The 21817-nt window shown below is 34.0% G+C and overlaps 5 protein-coding genes across 10 annotated transcripts; 3 read left to right on the top strand and 2 right to left on the bottom strand.

Annotated features, from left to right (window-relative positions):
• Window positions 1-755: 755 nt before the first annotated feature.
• On the bottom strand, window positions 756-1991 carry LOC120117539 (40S ribosomal protein S21-like). Of its 2 annotated transcripts, none has more exons than XM_039137803.1 (4): window positions 1876-1991; window positions 1469-1565; window positions 1241-1373; window positions 756-945 (listed from the first exon to the last, which is right to left on the bottom strand). In XM_039137803.1, the coding sequence occupies exons 2-4, from the start codon at window positions 1516-1518 to the stop codon at window positions 880-882; spliced, it is 249 nt and encodes an 82-aa protein (XP_038993734.1). In that variant the 5' UTR covers window positions 1519-1565; window positions 1876-1991; the 3' UTR covers window positions 756-879. The 2 variants fall into 2 exon arrangements, with proteins under 2 accessions (XP_038993734.1, XP_038993735.1); XM_039137804.1 differs by having other exon boundaries at window positions 1469-1548; window positions 1876-1971.
• Window positions 1992-4822: 2831 nt separating this feature from the next.
• On the top strand, window positions 4823-9120 carry LOC120117856 (E3 ubiquitin-protein ligase RFI2-like). Of its 2 annotated transcripts, XM_039138048.1 has the most exons (7): window positions 4823-5314; window positions 6031-6197; window positions 6693-6748; window positions 7454-7479; window positions 7582-7966; window positions 8333-8558; window positions 8676-9120. In XM_039138048.1, exons 1-7 carry the CDS (start codon window positions 5107-5109, stop codon window positions 8787-8789), a joined length of 1182 nt encoding a protein of 393 aa, XP_038993979.1. In that variant the 5' UTR covers window positions 4823-5106; the 3' UTR covers window positions 8790-9120. The 2 variants fall into 2 exon arrangements, with proteins under 2 accessions (XP_038993979.1, XP_038993978.1); XM_039138047.1 differs by having other exon boundaries at window positions 4824-5314; window positions 8333-9120.
• A 333-nt stretch (window positions 9121-9453) lies between these two features.
• Window positions 9454-13743, bottom strand: LOC120117734 (serine/arginine-rich splicing factor SR30-like). The gene is given in 14 exon segments (XM_039137973.1): window positions 9454-9590; window positions 9686-9772; window positions 9860-9893; window positions 11515-11634; window positions 11723-11832; window positions 11907-11963; window positions 12075-12124; window positions 12487-12544; window positions 12766-12812; window positions 12896-13004; window positions 13114-13188; window positions 13273-13338; window positions 13661-13704; window positions 13707-13743. Coding segments are annotated over 14 exon segments (909 nt in total). The 3' UTR covers window positions 9454-9575.
• A 2346-nt stretch (window positions 13744-16089) lies between these two features.
• LOC120117733 lies at window positions 16090-18138 on the top strand. Its single transcript, XM_039137972.1, has 3 exons — window positions 16090-16248; window positions 16350-16440; window positions 17949-18138. Exons 1-3 carry the CDS (start codon window positions 16179-16181, stop codon window positions 18073-18075), a joined length of 288 nt encoding a protein of 95 aa, XP_038993903.1. The 5' UTR covers window positions 16090-16178; the 3' UTR covers window positions 18076-18138.
• A 2053-nt stretch (window positions 18139-20191) lies between these two features.
• On the top strand, window positions 20192-21768 carry LOC120117732 (dormancy-associated protein homolog 3-like). 4 transcript variants are annotated; one of them, XM_039137971.1, is made up of 3 exons: window positions 20192-20383; window positions 20608-20753; window positions 21438-21554. In XM_039137971.1, the coding sequence occupies exons 1-3, from the start codon at window positions 20269-20271 to the stop codon at window positions 21546-21548; spliced, it is 372 nt and encodes a 123-aa protein (XP_038993902.1). In that variant the 5' UTR covers window positions 20192-20268; the 3' UTR covers window positions 21549-21554. The 4 variants fall into 4 exon arrangements, with proteins under 4 accessions (XP_038993902.1, XP_038993900.1, XP_038993901.1 ...); XM_039137969.1 differs by having other exon boundaries at window positions 20198-20383; window positions 20608-20769; window positions 21438-21768; XM_039137970.1 differs by having other exon boundaries at window positions 20211-20383; window positions 21435-21768.
• The last annotated feature ends 49 nt before the right edge of the window (window positions 21769-21817 follow it).

Below are 21817 nucleotides of genomic sequence, written 5' to 3'. Positions count from 1 at the left end.
CATAGTTTACATCTCTTTTTGCCGTCTAGTAATCTTTGAATCAACCGGCTGATGTTGCGGAACTGCGACAGATGGTTCAGACAATGGAAACACTACGAAGGAACTTGATCTCCTGCAGCGACAAAAAGCCACATCTGAACAAGATGTCCTAAATTCGAAGCAGAGGCATGGCTCAGGTGGTGTATGGGGTTGGCTTGCAGGAAGCTCTCCAGAAAATGAGGACGAGGCTGAAAACTCTAATTAAATAAGAGTGGTTGACGTATACTCACATCTGGCGCAATGTTCTATCCACATGGTCATGAATCCAAACCATGGAAACAGATTCATAAACTGCAGGAAGGCTCGGACCATGGAGACGGGTTCTTTTAACGGGAACCATATGGATCGGGCAAAATTTTTCATCAAATTTCGGTTAACATATACGTATTTTTGTTCTACTTCCACCCATTCTGTCTATGATTGGAACAACAAGTCTAGTTAGTTTAAGTGAGTAACTTCAAAGGTTTTCAACCAAGTACATGTCTTGGTAGATATTTATCCAGGTTTATATCTGCCAACATCAAACATGGCCTTTAATAACCAAATGCCACAGGCAAAGATTTCTAGCAACCCAGAAACTAAGATCATAACATGAGTATCAGCAGCATCCGAGTACGTGATTTAAATCTTTCATAATGCATATAATATATCACGAAAAGAAAGATGCAAATACTATAGTTGGTTCAATGCAAGCAAATTAGGTAGGAAACATCATCAAATCAACAAAACTATTCAGCATAATTCTTAAAAAACAACCAAGAATTTTAACAGTCGTTGATTGACGAAAACATTTTTCCAACCCAAATTCAGAGACCATTTTAGTACTAAAAGGAAATCCCACTACTGCTGTCGGACTTCAGCTTTCTTCTTCTGCCAGAGCCTATCGAGGGCACTGTCAGCATCACCCTGCAAACATGTACAGATCAATCAGAAGAGACTTAAGACACAACACAACATCATCACAATGATTGGCATAGCTCCTTCCTTGATCATCCATCAGTTAGAATTCTGAAACATCCAACAACTGTGACAAATGTTCTACGCCTAGGATATGGTCTTTTAAATATACTCAGAACTTTCAAATATTGCATAAACCAACACCTAAAACGTCACAGAAAAATAATTAACACTCGAGCAACAAGCATGCAGATGAAGCAACAGAACAGAACAACCAATAGGCAAGTAGAGATCCAACACGAACCTGGGCACGGACAAAGCCACAAAGAGCGAAAGTGGAGAAGGATCCAGTGTATCTACCAAGCTCATCCAAGTGTCCAACATTAATCTGAACAGAAGCATGATCCTTTGAGGTGATCAACCGATTAGTGGCAGAACTGCAACAACAAGAATAACGCACATATAACCTTCGAACATAAACAAGGTAAAAGAACAAACATTATGAAACAAGGGTGACAATCAGAATAAATACCATTTTCTGGGGATGTAAAGATCCATGTTTTGACCCTCTTCGTTCTGCATCTTTGTGAATTGCTTAACCCAAAAAGAATCCTAAACGCTCAAATCACCTAATTTAACGCCAATTTATATTCAGTAACCAAAAAAACAGAAAAACCAAAACAATTTCAACTTCAATACCCTGTAAATAAATTACAAGTTCGAAAACCATAAAGAATCAAACAAGCATTTCAGAGAAAACTCTAAATCCAAGTTTAACTATAGCTAGTTAGGATAACATTAACGATCATGTTCATATTAACATTTTAAGAGAAAAAAAACAAACGCATGCTAATCAGAACATCCAGGTAACATAAAATATAGATAGGTTTGGAACTATGGAACATGAAAAATGAAATCCACAAAGAGAGGAAGGCGTACAAGATGAGAAAGAGAGGCTGCTGCTACCGCTGCTGCAAGTGAGGTTTAAAGCTATTTGTTTGTTGAATTTATATGCGAAAAAGAAAAAAAAACCTAATTTCTTTTCAGATTTACCAACAGAGATCGATGTGGTTTACTCCCAATCCCAGCCCGCTTTGTTCTTGAAAATTGGCCGAGTCCACTCAGCCCAGTTGCAATCCACTGTTTGCAAGGTCAAAAACCCAAACCATATTCTTTTGGTTTATAATTAAATATAACCTTTTGTATGGATTAAAATTTTTAATTTAGCTTAAAATGCATTTAAAAAAAACTTTTTTTTACTATTGACTAAATCAATAGGATTGTATATTTTTGTTCAGGTATATTTATCTTTTAAATAGATTTAAAAAATATCATTTATACTCATATATGAATATATTAAAGATTAATTTTTCAAGTTCTTAAATTTAGAACCTCATCCTTAATAAATAAAAATAATAACAAATTAATCTAAATTTTAAAAGACTGCTCAATAAATGTAAACTTTAATCTTTAAGAAGTATTAATATTATCCAAACAATTATTATTATTAAAAATAATCAAAATATTATATTAAATTTTCTTTTATTAATTTAGGGTGATTAGTGTAATAAAAAATACAAGAATGATCTAATAGGTCTTAACTTTATATCAATGAAAAAATGGCAGGGTAAAATAGGGATGGAATAATGGAGTAAGGGTAAATTTGGAATAGAATCTTGAATCCATCGACACGTTTAGGACAGATGAGTGAGCAGAGTAGGGGGAAGCACTTGAAATGTGAGTTCAATAAATCCTTTTTCACTTCAGGGAGAAACTCTGGTCTCGTGGGTTACCTTTTCTTTCTTCACAGAGTTTCAGCTTTGTTTTTGCCTTTTGTTATCTTCAACTGGGTCCTACCTTATCCGAGTCCAATCTATTTCCCTTTCTTTTATTTGTTCTATTAATATCATCCTATTGTAATGATTTTTCTTTTTTTTATCTACAACATATTTTAATTATACAAATATTAAAATTAATTAAATATTCAAAAAAACCCTATTTAATTTGATTCAAATAACTACAAGATTTTCATTTGTGAATCGCAAATTATTTAAACATTACAATTTATATATGTCTTTATTAATCCATTTTTATTGTTATGTCCTCATTTTTAACATCGAATAATCTAAATTCTACATTAAATTATTTTTAAAGAATATAATATATAATCAAACAAATTATTAATATATAAACGAATGAATAAGAGTGATATGTTTATAGTAATTGATAATAAGCACATAATATAAATATAAAATAGTTAAAAAAATATCAATTGATTTAACAAGATGAGATGTTAGGTTATCTAGGTAAGATCGAACATTTACATTCTAACATTGTGAATAGAAAAAAAGGTTGAAAAAATTATTATCGCAATGAACTTTTATAGTATTTAATATGGATTAATCAACTAATAAATGAGATATCGATAATTATACTATATATAGTGGTAAAACTTTAACACATAAGAGGTATAATCTACTCACATTGTGTAAAACTATATAGTTTAAATTAATTTATGACAAATTGAATAAACAAAATCAATTATCAAGATTAAAACTTTACATATTTGCTTTCGGTTGTACCTTTAATGCATTATCTCTTTGTATTGTTTATGAATATTCCCCTCGTATGGCCAGTTAGGATTTCTACATTTTTAATTCCTATCGTAACCTGCTTTTTCTTTTATATTTTTTATATATTTATATTAAAAATTTTAATATATCACGTGGATTGTAGTGTAAGATCTTGAATACATCAGATGTTTTTTTTTTCTTTTTGTATTGAATGTGGTAAAAATGTATAGAATTATAAAAAAATTTAAAAAAAAATTATAAAAAAATTTAAAAATATTAAGATAGGGAAAGAATATCTTCCAAATCTGTATAAAGCATGATTGATCAACACTGACACTTCATTCCATTTTTGAATTGGGATTGTTGAGAATATTAAATGCAAAGGATCAAGAGTATAGAATTCTTCAATAACCATCTACTTCTCCAAATTAAGCATATTCTTTCAACAAGCATGTGTGTTAATGTTAGTTAGAAAGTTAAACTCATAATTAGAGATGGATCGAGGAGGAATGGATGAACTTTTAAAAAAAAAATTAAAATTCTATATATTATAAACTTATATATGTTAACGCTCACCTCTAATTTTTCAGTATATCATAGATTTGATAGACTGTTTTTATAATTATTTATTATGCAATATTTTATGTTATATTACCACATTTAAAATGATGAATTCTACTGTTATAACGAAATACAACAAGTACACCTAATTTTAATTTCGGTAATCTAATTTCGCCCACGGAAAATAATTACGTGGGTCAACTTTAATATACGGCTATACTATTAGTCTTTTTATTTTTTAAATAATAAAATTGGTAAAAATGACTGGTAACATTATTATTTCTATCGTTTTGTTATTTTTCTATCGATTTTGTTATTGTTGAATATTTTATCGAAAATATTAAAAAATATTGATTTTTTATATAAAAATAATAATATTTTAGATAATTTTTTATCGATTTTATTATTTAAATAATAAAAAATAAAAACAATTTTTTTTATATATATTAAAGGTAATGCACTGTAAAATTTACCATCGCCCACTGATAGCAATATTATAAAGAAAATGAGAAATATTCATTAAATTTTTTACAATAACCAATGTCAATCAAAAGCAATCAAGTCCGTTAAAATGACGTGCAAAAATAATCTAAGCCATTCGATGATTTCTGTTCAGACAGTAGTTATTTTCGTAATCCACACCTATGGACGAAAAGAAATTGAAAGAGGGAAGTCAAAAAAATAAAAATAAAAACATAAAAATCTCCTAACCCCCAAAAAAATAAATAAAAAGAAAACAAAAAAAATCAGAGGATAAAAGAAAATTATTTTGCAGTTCATTCTCATCTCCAAATTTATTTGTGTGTGGGGGGGGGGAATTCTAATTTGTGTTTTTTTTTGTTTAGTCAATCAGAAAACGAATTTAGGACGACGAGTCATTTTTATTTTAATTGTATCCGATTGAAATCTCAGGTCCAGTACGTAATAAGGGAGGAAGAGGAGGAGGTTGATTTAAAGGGTGTATTTTTTAAGAACTTAGGTTTTGAGATATTGGGGTTGGATTAATTTTAGATTTAAGTTTATATCTGTATTAATTATGGGATTATGGAGTAAAGGTGGGGGGGATGTGGTGGGGGACGACGGTGACGGAGGAGTTGGTGGTGCTGATGGAGGCGATGGTGTTGATTGCGAAAATGGAGGGAAATCGTTCGGTTTGGTTTCATGCTCGATTTGCCTTGAATCGGTTACTGATAATGGGGATCGATCGTGTGCTAAGCTTCAATGTGGGCATCAATTTCATTTGGGTAAGTCAAAATTGTCCTGATTTGGAACTGATTTTATCAAGGAATTTTCATTCTCAAAAAAAAAAAAGGCCGGTGATCGGAAGATCTGAGCTCGAGTTTTGCTCATTTGATTTATTGAACGTGTTTAATTTTGGTTTTGATTGATGATGCAAATAAAGAAATCGTAAAGATTGAACTTTTTCTATTGCTTATGCTGTTTTATTAGCTAAAGATGAAAAATCAAATTTAGCTTCTTAAAGAATACGTTACACCAGGATCAATCTAATGCAACTTGGATGTTTCAATAACCTGCACTTTTTGCCTTCTTTAGAGACTATTTGTCACGGTATCAAATTAGAAGCAAAAGTTTATACGAGCTCCAGATTTGCTCAGTTATATCGTATATTTGATGAGCAGCCTATGTTGCTCGGACTCTTCATTTTTCATGTACTGCACTTATCCAACACTTGCATACGGGTATATGATCTCTAAGGATCCTCTAAATATATAGAAAAACTTAGAAAAATCTAGCCATACCTGTCTCCGACACTTGCACCTGAGTCCGAGTAACATAGGCTGCAGCATGGGGTAAATGGCTACTGGAATAGACGCTTTGAGCGTAAGTTTTATGTTATAATTGTTGATGTGGTGGTTAAACGGTGCGAGGACATGATTGTTTTAAATCTGTTTTAAGGGTTCTAATCAATTCTTATACCGTTTGCAATGATTGTCACCAGATTGCATTGGTTCAGCATTCAACATAAAGGGTGCAATGCAATGCCCTAATTGTAGGAAAATTGAAAAAGGTCAATGGCTTTATGCCAACGGTAGCCGTTCTTACACGGAATTTAATGTGGATGATTTGACACATGATGACCTTAACAATCTAAGTTACTCTGAAATGGTAACGGTTTATATTGCCTTTTTTGGAATTATATTTCTTTTCTGCATCTTGATAGGCTTAACCATCTTATTACTCATCCCTTACCCTCCACGCCATGTCAATTTAAATGACCATCGATTTTGTTGGTTATTTAGTAAGTGAAACTTGATTTTTGACACCCATAGTTAATGAACCAATTCTCTTTTACCAAAGCTGAGCCAGGCTTCATTCAGTGCGTTTCTTAAGTTCAATAATTTATTCCCAAATGGGAATTTGACAGATTAGGGATTGAGTTGCACTGCTCTCTAATCATTGTTTTGAAAACCCATATGATCTTGTATCCATCTTAGTACTTAGTATTTGCATTTTGCCTTCTTTGGCTCTATGGGAGCATTCACTTTAGCCTTACTGACGACTCAAATTGAAATTTATTTTTCTGATTACTACAGATAAGTCTAATTGAAATATATTTTCCTGCTTACTTATTTTTCTTCTTTTTTTATATTGTTTTTGTAGTCACTTGGAGTTCACTGGTGTCCGTTTGTAAGCTCAGCACGACTTCCTTCATTTGAGTAAGCATGAATAATTTTCTGCTTCAAATTTTCAGTGCTGAAATGTGATTGTCCTACATCTCTTCTTCAACATCAATATCTATCATCTTTTACTTTTTGCATGTGATCGTTGTGATAATAACTTCGAGAGAGACGGGAAAGTTGGTACCTTCTTAGTTGATACTGATTTACAAATTGGAGAAGATTCATCCTCTGCTTCTTATTTGTGATGGCAAAATGGCATTGGAATTCAAGCAAGTAGTGGACCCGCCTTTAGCCTTACCAATTAAATAACACCAGCTTGAGCGTAATGTAAGCTGTTTTAACAATGCACAGCCTGAAACTAATGTCATGTGGCCCAACTTCAAAAATTATCTCGATGGTTTTCTCTGGCAGTTGCAAATTCTTTCCATATGGGATGCATCATAGACTTGCCAATTATTTAAGAGGTTTTTGCACCAGATTCATCTTTGGACCGAAGTATTTCATTAGCTTAAATTTATGGAGTATAGAATATCATGGCTTAAGTGCAGCCTATTGTTATTTTGTTGGAAGCTACGATATCCTTATTATTCTAAGTTGAAAAAGCTGCTGAAGTATAACGTTCCCTTTTATTCCTTTACGCAAATCATTACAATTTTGTCTGCCTATTTCTTCTTGCCTTGTTCAGGTTTCAATTATTTTCTTTCCTTAACATTTCTTTTTCCTCCCTGTTTTTTTTTTCAGGGTAGGAGAGTTTTCATCAATCTCATGTAAGATTTTTCCTTGTTTTTCGAGTAATGCTAGTGTTGTGGGTTTTATTTGTGGTGGTTGTCTGGCCTAATATACTAATTATAAGTTTTGCTGGAAAGCAGATCATGAGTTATTGGGACCGCAAGCCATCTTTGCCGAACATTCAGCATCTGCAGCTCATCCATGTCCTTATGTTGCTTACTTCGGGCCAACTATTCATCCCTCATCCTCGAATTCCAGTGGAAATGTTCCAGATAGTTCTAGTTTCAACGGTCACTGGAATGGTCCATCAGTGCCTCGTGAGATACCTACATCTTATGCTTTTCCTGCCATGGATCTCCATTATCATAGCTGGGAGCATCATTCTCCTCCGTTCTCCACATCAAGCAGTCGAATTGGTAATTCCGATCAACCTTCAAATCTGCCTATCAGTCAAAGGTCTACCAGGAGCAGCTCTGATATGCCAAGACCAGGATCTTTTATGCTTCCATTTGTTGTTGGCCACAGGTATTCCTCAATGCGATTGTCATTTGTGATGTGATCAGAGTTTTTTTTTTATTTTTTTACTTTATGGAAACTAAAAAAATATGCTGAACATTTTACCATTTTGTTCCGCAACCATTTCCTAGAGAACATCTACAATCTCTTCCCTCAAAAGAATTACTCATTCCCTAAAAGTGCTGAAATGAGACACGTTTCCAAAAGCATAAAGTTCGATTTTTACGACTGCTGCTTTCTTTATCACAGATTTAAGTATCACTCAGAAAAGAGAACATTTTACTCATGGTCACATTTTCTAAATTATATAGATATAATCATATGGAAGGTGGTTTTTTTGCCAATTAGTTTAATTCAATTGCTGTGTTTCTGCAGTTCTGGTGCAAGAGCAGGGAGTTCAGTTGCTCCCACGTTGATCCATCCTTACCCTGGTAGTAATGCTCGAGCCCGTGATAGAGTTCAGGCTCTCCAGGCATACTATCAACCACAACATCCTAGCACTTCGCCAGGCATACGGACACCCATTATTTCCAGCTCCCGAAGATCAAGCAGTCATAGAAGTCATGTTCAAGCTGGGTCAGCAGCCTCATCATCTGACCAGGTGGGTGGCTTCTATTTCATTCCATCTGGCCGTAACTTTCCAGAGGCAGAAAATCTTCTACCGACTCGGTTCCATGGATGGGAAAGAGATCATTTCCCTCCATTTTCACTAAACCAGGTTGACAGAGAACCCAGTTGGGGCAGATTCCATCAATCCGCTGCTGGTGCATCAGATCCCGGTGTGAGATCCATCAGCTTTCGCCACAGGCACGGATCTGAGAGGATGCAATGACAAGATCATTCATAGCTGATCTTTCCGCATTTTACAACCTTACTGGGTGAAGCAAAACTACCCCTACCATGAATGAAACTAAAAAGGTTATGTGTGCTTTGAGAGATAGATATATGGTGCTTGAAACTGTCGATCCTCGCAGGCTGAAAAACTTTGAATGCGGCTTCGGAATCAATAATTTCGGTAGCTGCACGGTGTTTGTGCTGGACGTGGCTTCCTCCTTTGCTTCCTTTGGCTTTGAGGCATGTCAAATAAAATATTTTAAGAAATGTTGGATGGTATAACCGTATTAAGCATTGCTTTGCACTTGCACGTGGTTGAATTGAATGAATCTGAGTGAGTCCATGGAACCATTTTAGCATGTAGGATTTACTTCCGCTGCAGTTGTTTTACCCAACTCGGCCAAGTTTTACTTTTAATCATAAGTTCAATTAAATTTCTAGTTTGTGAATTAACAATATTTTTAAAAACAATTAATTCGGAATATGATACGTTCCATTGATTCACTTATTAAACGATTTTTCTACATAAAAACAAGATTTGCATCGAGAATATCTTATTAGAAAAGATGATTTCATATAAGAGATATGTTCAAGCATGCAAAATCATCAAGTCTAAGCCATAATGATGAACCAGTTGACGTTTGATCCACGGCCATGGTTTGAAAACTAAATGTGAATATAAATGCTAATCCTTAGACAAGTAACCCGCCATTCAAGCTAACAAAATATTACAATCTGCTATAAAGATGTAACCTTATGATCCTCGCAACAGCTCAATCCAGCTTCAATAAGATTTCACCTACCAACCACAGATCAGGCATTTATCGGAATCATGCAAGGAGATAGCAACGGTAAGAATCTATGGGAATGGGGAAAGAGATTCAAGTAACTTACAGATGGTGAACGAGAACGAGATAAACTGCAACTCCGGCTCCTGCTCCTGCGGTTTGGTGGGGTTCTTCTCACATTTTTACTATGAGGCTGCATATCAAATAATTGCAAAACACCGTGCTTGATAAAACCTCCCTCACAAATTGAAATAACTACACCTGAATTAGATCGACTTACAGATGGAATTGGTGATCTGGAGCTGGAGTAAGATCTGCAAAAAGTTCCAGCAGCAATTAAGAAAATATCCACAACAATTTTCTACTTTGGCCCCAAGGCATCGCTTTCACCCCGGATTAAGCATAATCATAAAAATGGATTATATCATAAGAAATCAGTAGAGCAATGAAAATGCATAAATACTTAAAACAATGAAGAGCATCCTCCAATTCTCTATCACCAAAGACATTCCTTTGCACAAATTAGACGATGATGGAGTCCCAAGTTTGTGTCATATTCCCTGATTGTGGAGAATGAAGTAACAAAATTAAAACCATTTATTTCAAAGTGATTTGGCTTTTAAATTGCAACACCCTTGCATTTATTCTGATCCGGTCGAGCTTTGTGTTCCATAAATCACAATTTATTTAAGAACTTTTAGGCCTTTTAACAGATTCCTTAGGTGCTCGACAACAACAGAATTACCTCAACAAGAAATGAGTTGCAGGCATTTGAGCACCACACCCCATCAGGTTCCTAACATCCCATCCCCAGATGACTGCAAATTGCCATATCTAGCAAGGAAACAAGGCAGACCTTATGAAAAGGAATGAAAGCTGGTGAACCAAGTAAACCTTTTTCTTAATTACCCCACCAGTTTGGATTTTATAACTTCAAACTGATAAAAGAGTTTTAAGGGTTCACAAAACAAAACACAATGCGGAATGATGAAGAGCTTTCTAATCGGGAATTTTATTAGAGTAGAAGACATCAATAGTACTTTTATCTTGCATTCAACGTGATAAAGATAGATTAGAAAAACCTTGGATCCTTACTTGAGACGAAAGAACTGTTTGTTTGGCTCTGTATAGAATCATTCAACGCTAAATGTTGAATTGTTCAGCATTCAAACTGTTTGTTTCTCACCTCTGAATGATTCAGTACTGACTGATTCAGCAAAACAGTGCTAATTGAGTGATTCTGAATGATTCACACAAAGTACATTCTGAATGATTCAGAATCATTATCAAACAACATGTCACATTCAGAGTTAATTCATACAGAACTTATAAATCATTCAGCATTTGAATCATTCAGCGCTTAATCATTCTGAAGTAAACAAACAACCCCTAAAATTATAAAGCAAAATTTAATAGTGAAAATGACAGTGGGTGAATAAACACACCATCCGTAGTCTGAAACCACGAACCCCCACAAGCAACTGATAACAATAGGTAGCTGAGCATTCCTATAGGGCATTGACTAAAACTTTGAAAGCGGTAACATGCAATCTGATAAACTTTTAGCTACTTTAAGGAGGCTCATACATGGAAAGGTATAAGCAATTCGCTGTCTACACAATATCTGAGGTTAGCAAACCTTTCTTTGTCTAAGCCAAAAGCTGACATTCAATCAAGTTCTGAGCAGATTTTAAAATATTACACCATGCACGAAGAGCATGAAAAATGCACCTCAAGATTCTTAAGAACAGTATCAAACACTGAAGTATTCTGATGAAATAAAAGTGGTCAAAGAAAAAGAAGTGAATTTGAAACAAGCGTGAAAGCAATTTTTGCATTTAGCAGAAGAAAAGGATAAAGCCATTAAAAAACAGTCGAGAATAAAAACATCAACAACATGCAAAGGAAGAAATAATAAATACAATCGTGCAATACCTTGAATAGGAGCGGGCTGGTGACACAGAACAGGAACGTGGCGACATAGAACGGGAATGCGGTGACACAGACCTATATACAGGTTGAGACCGGCTTGAGTATCTTGCCCTCGGAGACTTGCTGTAAAATAGGTCAAATAAGGTAATTTGAATAAGGAGTGAAACATAAATATCCTAACTGCTATTTTCACTAAACAATGAAGACTGACCTCCTGCTCCTGCTACCATAACTGTGGCTGCGACTAGGGCTTCGACTGTATTGACTACGACTCCTGGAGTAGCTGCGCCTAGAATCATATCTCGAATCATACTCCTCCACCTGAATAAAACAGATACTTGATCAAGTAGTTTTGCACAAGCATGGACCTAGAATTAAATATGCATCATAAATACCCGTATGTAAGCCCGGCTAAATGCATTCCGAAACAAAGAGTCATCAAGCTTCCTTATCTTCAGGTCAAATAGAACTCATTAAAGCAGGTTAAAACACTCGACAAAACACAACTTCACATAAACAACCGAAAGCATAAATGTGACAAGGTTTAAAGCAAAGCAGCTTACAGCATATTTCATATCATCGTAGTTCGTGTAATCTACAATCCCTGTCATGCCTGCAAAGAAATTGCAATGGTACTTATATAACATCGCATATAATTTTTTTCAAGGTAACTGTTGATTAAATGTAATCTAGAAGGCAATCAAGTGCAGGTGCACACTTGCAATGCATCACTGAAAATAAACGCATGGAATTTCATCTGTAAACCTAGGAAACAGTTGGCTGTCCCAACAGTTTCCAATCCACTGGTCACATTACAATCACAGATCTCCTCCCAGGCTGTATAGTATATAGACCCAGCATTCTCAAAACGAGCTATTCAGTGTTAAGTATCCTACAAGAATCTAAGCTATTTTAACTGATACATATGGGATGACAAATTGATGAATGAAATGACATGTTAAGGATTTTTCTTACCTCCACGATCACGAAACACTTGAGAGAAACAAACGTCCCCAGCTTTGCGCATGTGATCCTAGTAATAAATCAAAGACCATTTAACAGCATAAACCAGATAAAATGACCAGCATACTTATATGCATTTTGAAAACCATTAAGCAAAGACTAGGTTACTCTTTCATATGGTGTATAATTGAGGAACTCTACTACAATTTTATTGTTCATCATTTATGTACTGGTTATATAATTTGACTAAATTGAAACAACTAGGGAAGAAAGAATACTTAAACAACTCACCTTTAGGTCTTGCCACGAGGCAGAAGAAGGTAAACCGGTCACCAGAACTGCATATTAAGTGATAATAAGATTAACTTAATCAGCAAGCAGTTTGGCAAACTTCAACAACGTTGTCAAAGGCTATACATACCACGATAGTCAGAGTGCTTGGAAGGCCCGCGGCTACTGCTACCACTGTAACTGCTATAGCGATCCACAGAAGATGAAGGCCGCCTTCGACCACCATGAGCAAGTTCAACCTAAAATACAGAACATAATACACGTGGTTTGAGTCAAAAGTTCTTAAACTGAAAATAGACTATAACCTGAAGGCAGGAACAACCATACAAGGCAAGATTAACTACCAACCCGTAAATAGTAGCCATCAAAGTCGTACCCATCTCGACCACGAATTGCATCTTCAGCATCACGAGGATCCTCAAACTGCAATTATCCATTTATAATACTAAAACTCAAATAATGATTTCTTCTTTATTTGCCCCATAATAACAAAGTACGAAACCTTACCTCAATAAAGGCATAACCAGGCGGCCTTGGTGGGATCTTCAAGTCAATATCAACAATGGGCCCATACTGCAGTATATAAACACAAAAACGCAAAAGCAACAAACAAATCAACTCCTTTTCTAAGAAAAAAATTGATTGAACAATCATTTGGAAACTGATTCTTGTAGTTTTAAGCTAAAGTTAATATAGAAACCCTTCAATCTTTTTTCACCCCAAGTATATAATCATACGCAATACCTCAGCAATCCACAAACGTAACTATAAAAACAACGGAGACACTTTTACATTGTAGTACTGCTTGCATAATATATTTACTAAATAATCAAGAACAAAAGTATATAAAAAAAATTAAGAAAGAGAAAGCAAGAAAAAGAAAAGAAATTAAAACCTTGTAAAATAAATCTTCGACTTCTCTGAGGCGAGTGTCACCAGCAGATTGCCTACATAGAGCGTGCGGCTTGAACGACCCATTTTCCCTGAAACATAACTCAATTTAAGATATATAAATTTATCTCGAGAAAACTTCAATTGCAAACAATAAGAGTTCTCTAATCCTGAGAATTATCAAGAAAAACAATCAAGCATCTTTCAATCGCCATTAAATAAAGATGATTACACACAAAGATATAAATAAAATTGAATATAAAAATGTAATAGTTACCTTGGAAGAGAGAGCTGAGAGAGAATGGTGAAAGATTGAGGGAAGTTTGGTTTCAAAGGAAACTAGAGTATTCTGGAAGGCTTCTGTGGCTTTTAGAAGGAGGGATTCTAGACTTCTAGTTTCTTCCTACGTTCATGTCACGTGTTCGGTATTCCTGTTTTGATTCTTTTTGTCTTATAGAGTTTACACATTCTCAACCGTTGGATTTTATGATGATACTGCGTTACGGTTTTACGATACTCTAATTGTTCTGAAAATTACATATTGGTTGCTTACTGACCCAATTCCAGTCGCCTATTGGGCTCCTCTTATCGTTATTGTCTATTATAATTAGGGGTCGGGTCATATCTTTGTTAATCCAAACCCGACTCAATTATTATATATCTTTATTCATTATTTCATCTATTTAAGTTTAAAATTTGATTCAAAATTGTAAGTAAAAAACCGACATTCAATTTGATTTTACTTGACACAAACATATATAAAAAAATTATTTTTATTTATTATATTAGAGACCGAATTGAAGAAATATAGATACAAAAGTATTATTACAGTTTACCTTAAATATATAAAATTGTATCACTATTTCATATCAATAAATTCAATAATTTTTAACCTAAACTCGAATCTGAGTGATTCATCGATCAATTTTTAAAGATTTAATTCAATTCCATATACATAGCTTGAATCAAAACTTATGTTTTCAAAGAGGATAAATTCTGATAGGTTGAGAGCAGATTTAATGCTAATTGAAGTTTGAAGAAAATGTTGAGCCTTAAGACTAGGGCTTGATCCCTTTTTACCTCTTATGTTGATCTTTGTGTCATTAAAGTTAGATGAATTCGGTCAAAGATTCATCCGATTGGGGTCTGTGATATAGAATTTTCTGGATTCCTCCCCATATCTCAAAGCATGCTATTTTCAGGATAAATTCTTAGTTTTTGTCATACTTAGGATAACAATTAACAATGGATGCTTTTGTTTATTGTATTTAGGAAGAAAGAAATGGTAAGCTTTTTAACGGTATCAGTAGGAATCAGCTTTGAGTCTTGGATATTGTTAGGAAAACTGTTAGGATTAAATTCAGTAACAGAGTTATATATGTTGTTGATGATGTAAATAGAGATCTTTTACTAGGTGAGAAATTTTCCTTTGGAGATTTCTTCATTTTTTTATGGCTGCTTTGTTAATTGTTTTTTTAACAGATTTTTATTTCTTAAATAATATGCACAATACTTATCAAAAAAATATTGTTATAAAAGAGTTTTCATTATTTTGAAATATTTTTTGTCATAAAAACATTATAATTTAAATTATATATTTATGAAATTATCTTTAAAAAAATGTTTGTGTTGTTATATTAAAAAAAAGGAAAAAATATTAGAAATCCCACGTGGTCGTGGTAGAGTCAAATCACGTAGGAAACTAGTTAACATAGTCGTAGGCATGTAAATGAATTATCGTTCAGCCAACCGTTTATGAATCGTGTAGTTGGAAGTTCGTTTATATTCGTTTATTTATTAAATGAACGAACATGAATAAGATTTTACGTTCGTTTAATTAAATGAACGAACACGAACAAAACGCTCGTTTGTTCATTTACGTTCGTGAACGTTCGTTTATTTATGTTCGAACAGAGGACAAGTTGAATATATTACAAAGATTATTGAAGTTGTTTAGATTTCAAGAAGATTGTTTTGTTGAACAAATTAACTTTAAGACTTTATTATGTGCATATAATTTATTTATGATTTATGTATGTTTTTGTCGTATTCGAACAAATTAACCTTAAAGCTACAAGTTATATTAATGAATTTTAAATTGTTATTCTTTTTTTAATTTTTTTTACATTTATTTGTTGTATTCGAATAAGTTTTTTTTTTATGTTCGTTCATGTTAATTTATTATGTTCGTTCATTTATTTTAGTTTATGTTTGTTTATCATTTAAATGAACGAACATAAACAAACTATATTTCTTAATCAACAAACATGACCAAAAAAAATTTCTCGTATTCATTAATTTATTAAATGACATGATTCTTTCGTGTGTTTTAAGTTACTTTAGAAGCCTACATAGTTGAACAGACTAACACGCTCCTAGGTTTTCCACCGCCCACATTTTTATTTTCTTCGTCGCCAATTTCGCTTTGCCTTCTCTTTTATATATAAACTGAAAATATTTCTATATTGTTTCACTCTTTTGTTTCCGTTTCTCTCGGGAAGGCTTATTTTCTCTCCAAAATAATGGCGGAATCGAAGAGCAAGTTTGAATCCATGAGGGAATGGGTTGTTGATCACAAGCTTAGAACTGTTGGTAGTTATTTTTCCTTGATCTCTATTTTTTCCTGGATATATTCATGAGTTCCTTTTGGTAGGATCTTAATTTAATTTGTTTGGGTTTGTTTCAAATAAAAGGTTGTTTGTGGCTTAGCGGAATTGGGAGTTCCATAGCTTACAATTGGTCTCGACCTAACATGAAAACCAGCGTCAAGATCATTCACGCAAGGTAAATCATTTTATTAAAATTCCATTTATTTTTCCTTTGTTTGGTTATTGTAATTTGCATGTCTTTCCTTGATTCATGCAAAAGGTATTAGAAAGTAATGACAAGTTTCCTCTGCAAGCTTGAAAGAAGATATAAAACTGTGCTTTTGTATTGCGTGTTTGAGAATTTTATAGGGTTTCAAATCATCCCTCCATTCCTTTTGGTGTTGGGTCATAAATGATTGATTATTAATGTTTCTAGCTGTTGGTTTCGATTAGATAAGGCATGTATATCAACCATCTGTGCTAGGTGATGCAAATAGTGCTATATTTGGGGCCTGAATTTGATCTCTTGTTCCATAGTGGTTTCCAGATATAAATTTGGTGTGAGGGATGTATTCCAAAATGGTTCATCCACGTCCTTTAAGACCTGGATTCCGGCAAGGTTGGGGTTCAATCCCCACTTCCCGCTTCCCCAATTCTTCCTAAGTCTTGACCTATTAAGTCTTGTCTTATGCGCTAAAAAGGGTTTTAGGGCCTTTTAGGGTCTCCCTTCCAACTTTCTTAGTGGAATTGTGGTCATTTGCTTCGTTAGGATTTTTGCAGAAATTTATGATATTTGATTAATTAAAACTGTAATTAGAAAATCGTTTCTTTAGTGGGGTGGAACAATAATTGAATTTGAACGGCTGGAATGATTTTCCTTGGTTCATTATGAGGGGATTTTTCCAAGTTATGCTGAAACTACCGTGGCATGTTATTTTGATTGAACTTATGTGACATGATCTGTTTTATTATTGAAGTTTGCCTGAAGGGTATATGCTTACCTCTTAGTCTTTTATGCCAAAATGATTCAAAAGAACAAAAATGGTTGAATTTGGTTTTGGGGGTTCAAGGGTTTACAAAACAGAATTTCTCTCTTTTTACTCATGCAACTGAAAATACCGCTGCATGTTACTTTGCTTGAGCTTTATGTGATACCTTCTGTTTTATTCTGCAAGTTTGCTTGAAGACTATTATATGTGTACCTCGTAGTCATTTATGCCTAAAACGTGGTGTTTTGTGGGGGAGGGGAGGTACAGAGGGGGGTTTCAAGGGTTTACAAAATAGTAGTTATGTCCTTACTCCTTTTTCATGTGAAAGATTGATACCTCTTTAAACTGTGCTTTACTCTTCTTTTCCATTATCATATTGCTTATTATGTACCTTCTTTTAGTGGCACATTTATTTTGTGTTTGTTGCAAAATTGATGTTTGCATAATCTGCCTCTTGTCCTAAAAGAGGACAAAATGGTTCAATAGGGGGTCGGGTTGATACCTCTTTAAACCATGCTCTACTCATTTGCATCTTCTTGCTGCTTAATTATGATGGCTTCTTCCAGGGGTTTATTTGATTTGATATGTATTGCATCCTTTTTGTTCGAGCTGGGCTTTCATTTTGTCTTCCTCAGTTTCTGATAGCTTTCGATGTCTATACCTCTTTACTTACCTTGCCTTATTGGTAAATCATTGTCATCTGCCTTCAATTCAGGTTGCACGCACAAGCCCTTACATTGGCTGCACTAGCTGGTGCTGCAGTAGTTGAATATTATGATCACAGGAACAAGCCGAAACCCGATCCATATGCAAAGTACCTTCCATACTCGCACAAAGAGTAGATTACTCTTGATTAATTTTGCCCCATTCCTCATTACATTCTTTTCAACTATTTACCTTATTTACATGAAACATAAATGCGGGGCTTCTAAGTGGATTGAGATTAAGTTTTCATCTGAGCAATTTACAGAAAACAAAGTATTTTTTTTCCATCTATTGATGGATGACTAATTCCAATTTGTATTAAACATGTATTATCATATTGTTTGGTTGAATTTTTAGCCACTTGGCAAATGTTCATGTTATTTATAGAATATAACTGTCTTTTCTTTCATTTTCCGAACTAGGTGAAATGTTGTTACTCTTTTTATTATTATTATTTGGTGTTTAGTAGCTAGCGTCTGTCAATATAATTTCTTAAAGCTATATGCATGAAAATTGTTGTTGTCGAGTATAGATTTTGGGCAAAATGGCTGAGTGAATGTGATTGGGAAAAAGAATACCCAATATAAGTCAACTTATTTAGAGTAAATTCAACAATACCAACGTAAAGACATCAGGCGTTTTATGCATCTTTAGAAGACTTCGGGATTGTATGCGTCTTCAAGTCAAATTTAAAGATTTCATGACTGCATATTTAGCTTGAAGATGTCATGTACTCCCGGGGGTTTATGAAGATGCGTAGAACCCCTGGCGTCTTCGTCGGATTACTGTAGATAACACCATAGATGACACCATAGATGACACCTTAGATGAGGAAATAATCTTCAGGTTAGATTGATTTAGGAATGATTTTTCCCAAAGTCATTTTCCCAGCCATTTTGCCAAAGATTTTGGGTGCCTTTGGGAATCAATTCGACTTCAAATCTCTTTAGACAATGACAGAAGAAATCGACCTGGCAGCATAATTTCTTAATAATTTTTTTAATCAAAAAGTGATCCAACTTATCTACAAAAAAATCTTAAATAATGAAATAATAACCGTTTGCAATGAATCCATTGTTTTAGAGTGAACATGGTCTAGGTATAACGTACTGAAATTAGAACCATATGTCGCCGAGGTGACATCATTTCTAAATGTTTTAATAACTATAACGATAATAAAAAAGGTACCGTCAATACTTAATGTTTTTAAATTTAAATTTAGGTATTAAAATATATATTAACCTTTAATGATATATGATACAGGAGAGAAGTTAATAATGACCACTACTGTTTCAAGTGTGCCAAGGCGGCTATGGATATAATCATATAACCCTAAGTTATGTTGTCTTGTTTTCTTTTAAACATCCTAAGGGGTGTTTGGTTCAAGGATTGTGAATTCTCATGGGATGAGAATCCTACATTATCATGTTTGGTTAGTCAGGAATCTCATTTCCGGTAATGTTTTATTACCAATAGTAGATTTTTTAGGGTATATTACCGGGAATATCATTATCTCACTTCCTTTAGGTATTGTAAAATTACCGGCATTTTAGACTAAAATACCCTTAAATTTTTATTTTTTTTTTCAAAAATATCATTCTTCTGTCATTGAATAATAAAAAATTTACGAAGGTTAAATTACAAATTTATCCTTCAATTATTTTAGATTCATAAAAAAAATCTATAATTAAAATTTTATATGAAGTTCAGGGGTTAAAAAAAATTTACCCTTTCATTAAACTTTTTTTATATTTTTAATTTTATAAAAAAATTATATAAATATTATGAATTTAATTTTTTAAAGAAAATATATAAATATTTTACAATTTGTAATATTATACAAATATATAATAAGGACAATTTAGTCAAATATATATTTCAATAATCTTTTATTCCTTTAACCAAACACGGTATTATTACATTCTTGCTAAACCAACCAAACACAAAATACAACATTCCCAGTAATCTTATTCTCTGGTAATCTTTTATTCCCACTGGTAACATTACGTGAATCAAACACACCTAAACCTTTTGCAATCCAAATGGAAAGTTAAGGACATTTTAGATATTTCAATCTTGAACTTCATAGAAGATGACCTAGTCACGTGACAGTGATAGTTAAAGTGATGTTAGACACTTTTGGTCCCACCTGATCTTATCCCCAACCACGCGCCTTCCTTTCATTTGCGATGTAGTTACTTTTTTCCTCTGATCTACCAACGGTGTAAGTTTATCCTAACTTGTTCGACCTTTAACTCCCCTCATTTCATCCTTAAATATCTCCGTTCAGTCACCTATCCATCCGATCTCCTGTCCAGCTTCTGATCATTATGGGGCTACTTGACCAGTTGTGGGACGACACTGTTGCGGGTCCTCTACCTGATGACGGTCTCGGCAAGATCCGAAAGCACTCCTCTTTCACTTTCCGGCCTAAATCCTCCAATGGTACGCTTAGTTAGGCCACTTATATATCAGTAAAAGCAATGGAAATTGTCACCAAAAGTAATTGAAAAAGCGTTGAATTGAACTGTCGAGCAGCTACCGATAAAGAAAAATCGTTACGAAAACCAAACCTTATTTTTCTTCAGTCAGCAGGTTTAGATTTTATTGGTTTTTTCAAACTCATCATCTTATTTTCTTCAATTTGGTTCGACGATGTGAATGAACAGAATCCGATGGCGGGAGTCTGAGACCGTTCAGTGTTGAAACGTTGTCGGAGAAAACTACGAAAGTGACACGTTCGATGATGATCATAAAATCGCCTCGTTACCAGAGCGGATCGCCTCCGGTTTCCCCGGCCGAATCTACTCCTCCGGTATCTCCTTTTTCTAGTAATATATATGCAAAAAAAAATCCTCTATGATTGTCGAATGTGTCCGTGATTTACTTCGTAAACCACAGAACTGTCCTCCCCGGAAAGGTGGACTGTCGAAGACTCCAAGGGTAAATCGGTCAATGTAATTTGTGTTATCTGATAAGCGGACATTAGGAGGGTAGTTATGTCATTTGGTAACTTTGTATGTTTCCTCGATGGATAAAGATCAATGCAACATTAGGTGGACGCAAGCGTGTATTTTGTCCTGGGTGTGGTAAAATGACAATAAAGTCCTCGTTGACGTATAATCATTCAAAGAACTAATGATTTCAGGAACTTATATGCCCTAGTTTGGTCCATTCGGTAGGTTAAAAGTAATATTTTTAATTTTGGGGGGGGGGTTATAATGTTACAACAATCTACATATTTTGACGCCAAAATCAAAATTATATGTAACGTTAAGGTTTTCTTTTATGTAGGAATTTTATGTCAAGTAACTTTACTTCATTTTTTGTACCATTATTAAAGTTTTTGGACTTTTGAATGTCCTTGCCCTACTGCCCTACTTTTAAGTGCATTGTCCCTATTCGTGTTTTAGTCCTCTCGTGTCCAAACAAATCAAATTGATAAAACATATAAATATCGAACTAAAATCATTATCACGGATGACATGTTCTACAGGAGGCAAAGAGTCGTTTTGGTTTTGGAGAAGGCCTACATCGGACGCATACGAAAAGGCCGGGAGCAACATTGGACCTAGGAGCGCTCCTCCTCCTCATGACATGTGAGATGTGAGCCTCTTCGGTGACCTATTATTCTACGACGAATCGATATTTGTTTAGTGTACTGCTCAAGCTTATAATCTAATGTCAATTAGAGTTTGCTGCTTTTGTTTTGCAATGCAATCTGTACTTTTGTCTATATGACTTTATCATCATGGGATAAGATGTATAGAATGACAATGTACGTATTTTTCTCTTGTTGAAAATAAGATTTCAGTTTCGGTTTTCTCTTACTCGGTCGTAATGTTTGCTTCAGAGAAAGTAAGAGGTACATTTAGAGAT

Source organism: Hibiscus syriacus, unplaced genomic scaffold (assembly GCF_006381635.1).
Source record: "Hibiscus syriacus cultivar Baekdansim isolate YM2019G1 unplaced genomic scaffold, ASM638163v2 tig00110321_pilon, whole genome shotgun sequence".
Classification (NCBI taxonomy): Eukaryota; Viridiplantae; Streptophyta; class Magnoliopsida; order Malvales; family Malvaceae; genus Hibiscus; species Hibiscus syriacus.
The sequence above is the reverse complement of the archived record's forward strand: the minus strand, read 5'-3'. Positions and strand labels throughout refer to the sequence as shown.

Excerpts from the sequence above, each read along its gene's own strand:
- LOC120117539 (XM_039137803.1), bottom strand. The coding sequence starts at position 1,518 with ATGCAGAACGAAGAGGGTCAAAACATGGATCTTTACATCCCCAGAAAA. Across the intron at positions 1,374-1,468 it reads CTTTACATCCCCAGAAAATG|TTCTGCCACTAATCGGTTGA; the intron begins GTATTTATTCTG and ends TTGTTGTTGCAG. Across the intron at positions 946-1,240 it reads GTGGCTTTGTCCGTGCCCAG|GGTGATGCTGACAGTGCCCT; the intron begins GTTCGTGTTGGA and ends ACATGTTTGCAG.
- LOC120117856 (XM_039138047.1), top strand. The coding sequence starts at position 5,107 with ATGGGATTATGGAGTAAAGGTGGGGGGGATGTGGTGGGGGACGACGGT. Across the intron at positions 5,315-6,030 it reads TGGGCATCAATTTCATTTGG|ATTGCATTGGTTCAGCATTC; the intron begins GTAAGTCAAAAT and ends GATTGTCACCAG. Across the intron at positions 7,967-8,332 it reads CCATTTGTTGTTGGCCACAG|TTCTGGTGCAAGAGCAGGGA; the intron begins GTATTCCTCAAT and ends GTGTTTCTGCAG.
- LOC120117733 (XM_039137972.1), top strand. The coding sequence starts at position 16,179 with ATGGCGGAATCGAAGAGCAAGTTTGAATCCATGAGGGAATGGGTTGTT. Across the intron at positions 16,249-16,349 it reads TCACAAGCTTAGAACTGTTG|GTTGTTTGTGGCTTAGCGGA; the intron begins GTAGTTATTTTT and ends TTCAAATAAAAG. Across the intron at positions 16,441-17,948 it reads GTCAAGATCATTCACGCAAG|GTTGCACGCACAAGCCCTTA; the intron begins GTAAATCATTTT and ends CCTTCAATTCAG.
- LOC120117732 (XM_039137968.1), top strand. The coding sequence starts at position 20,269 with ATGGGGCTACTTGACCAGTTGTGGGACGACACTGTTGCGGGTCCTCTA. Across the intron at positions 20,384-20,607 it reads CCGGCCTAAATCCTCCAATG|AATCCGATGGCGGGAGTCTG; the intron begins GTACGCTTAGTT and ends GTGAATGAACAG. Across the intron at positions 20,770-21,434 it reads TCCGGTATCTCCTTTTTCTA|GAGGCAAAGAGTCGTTTTGG; the intron begins GTAATATATATG and ends CATGTTCTACAG.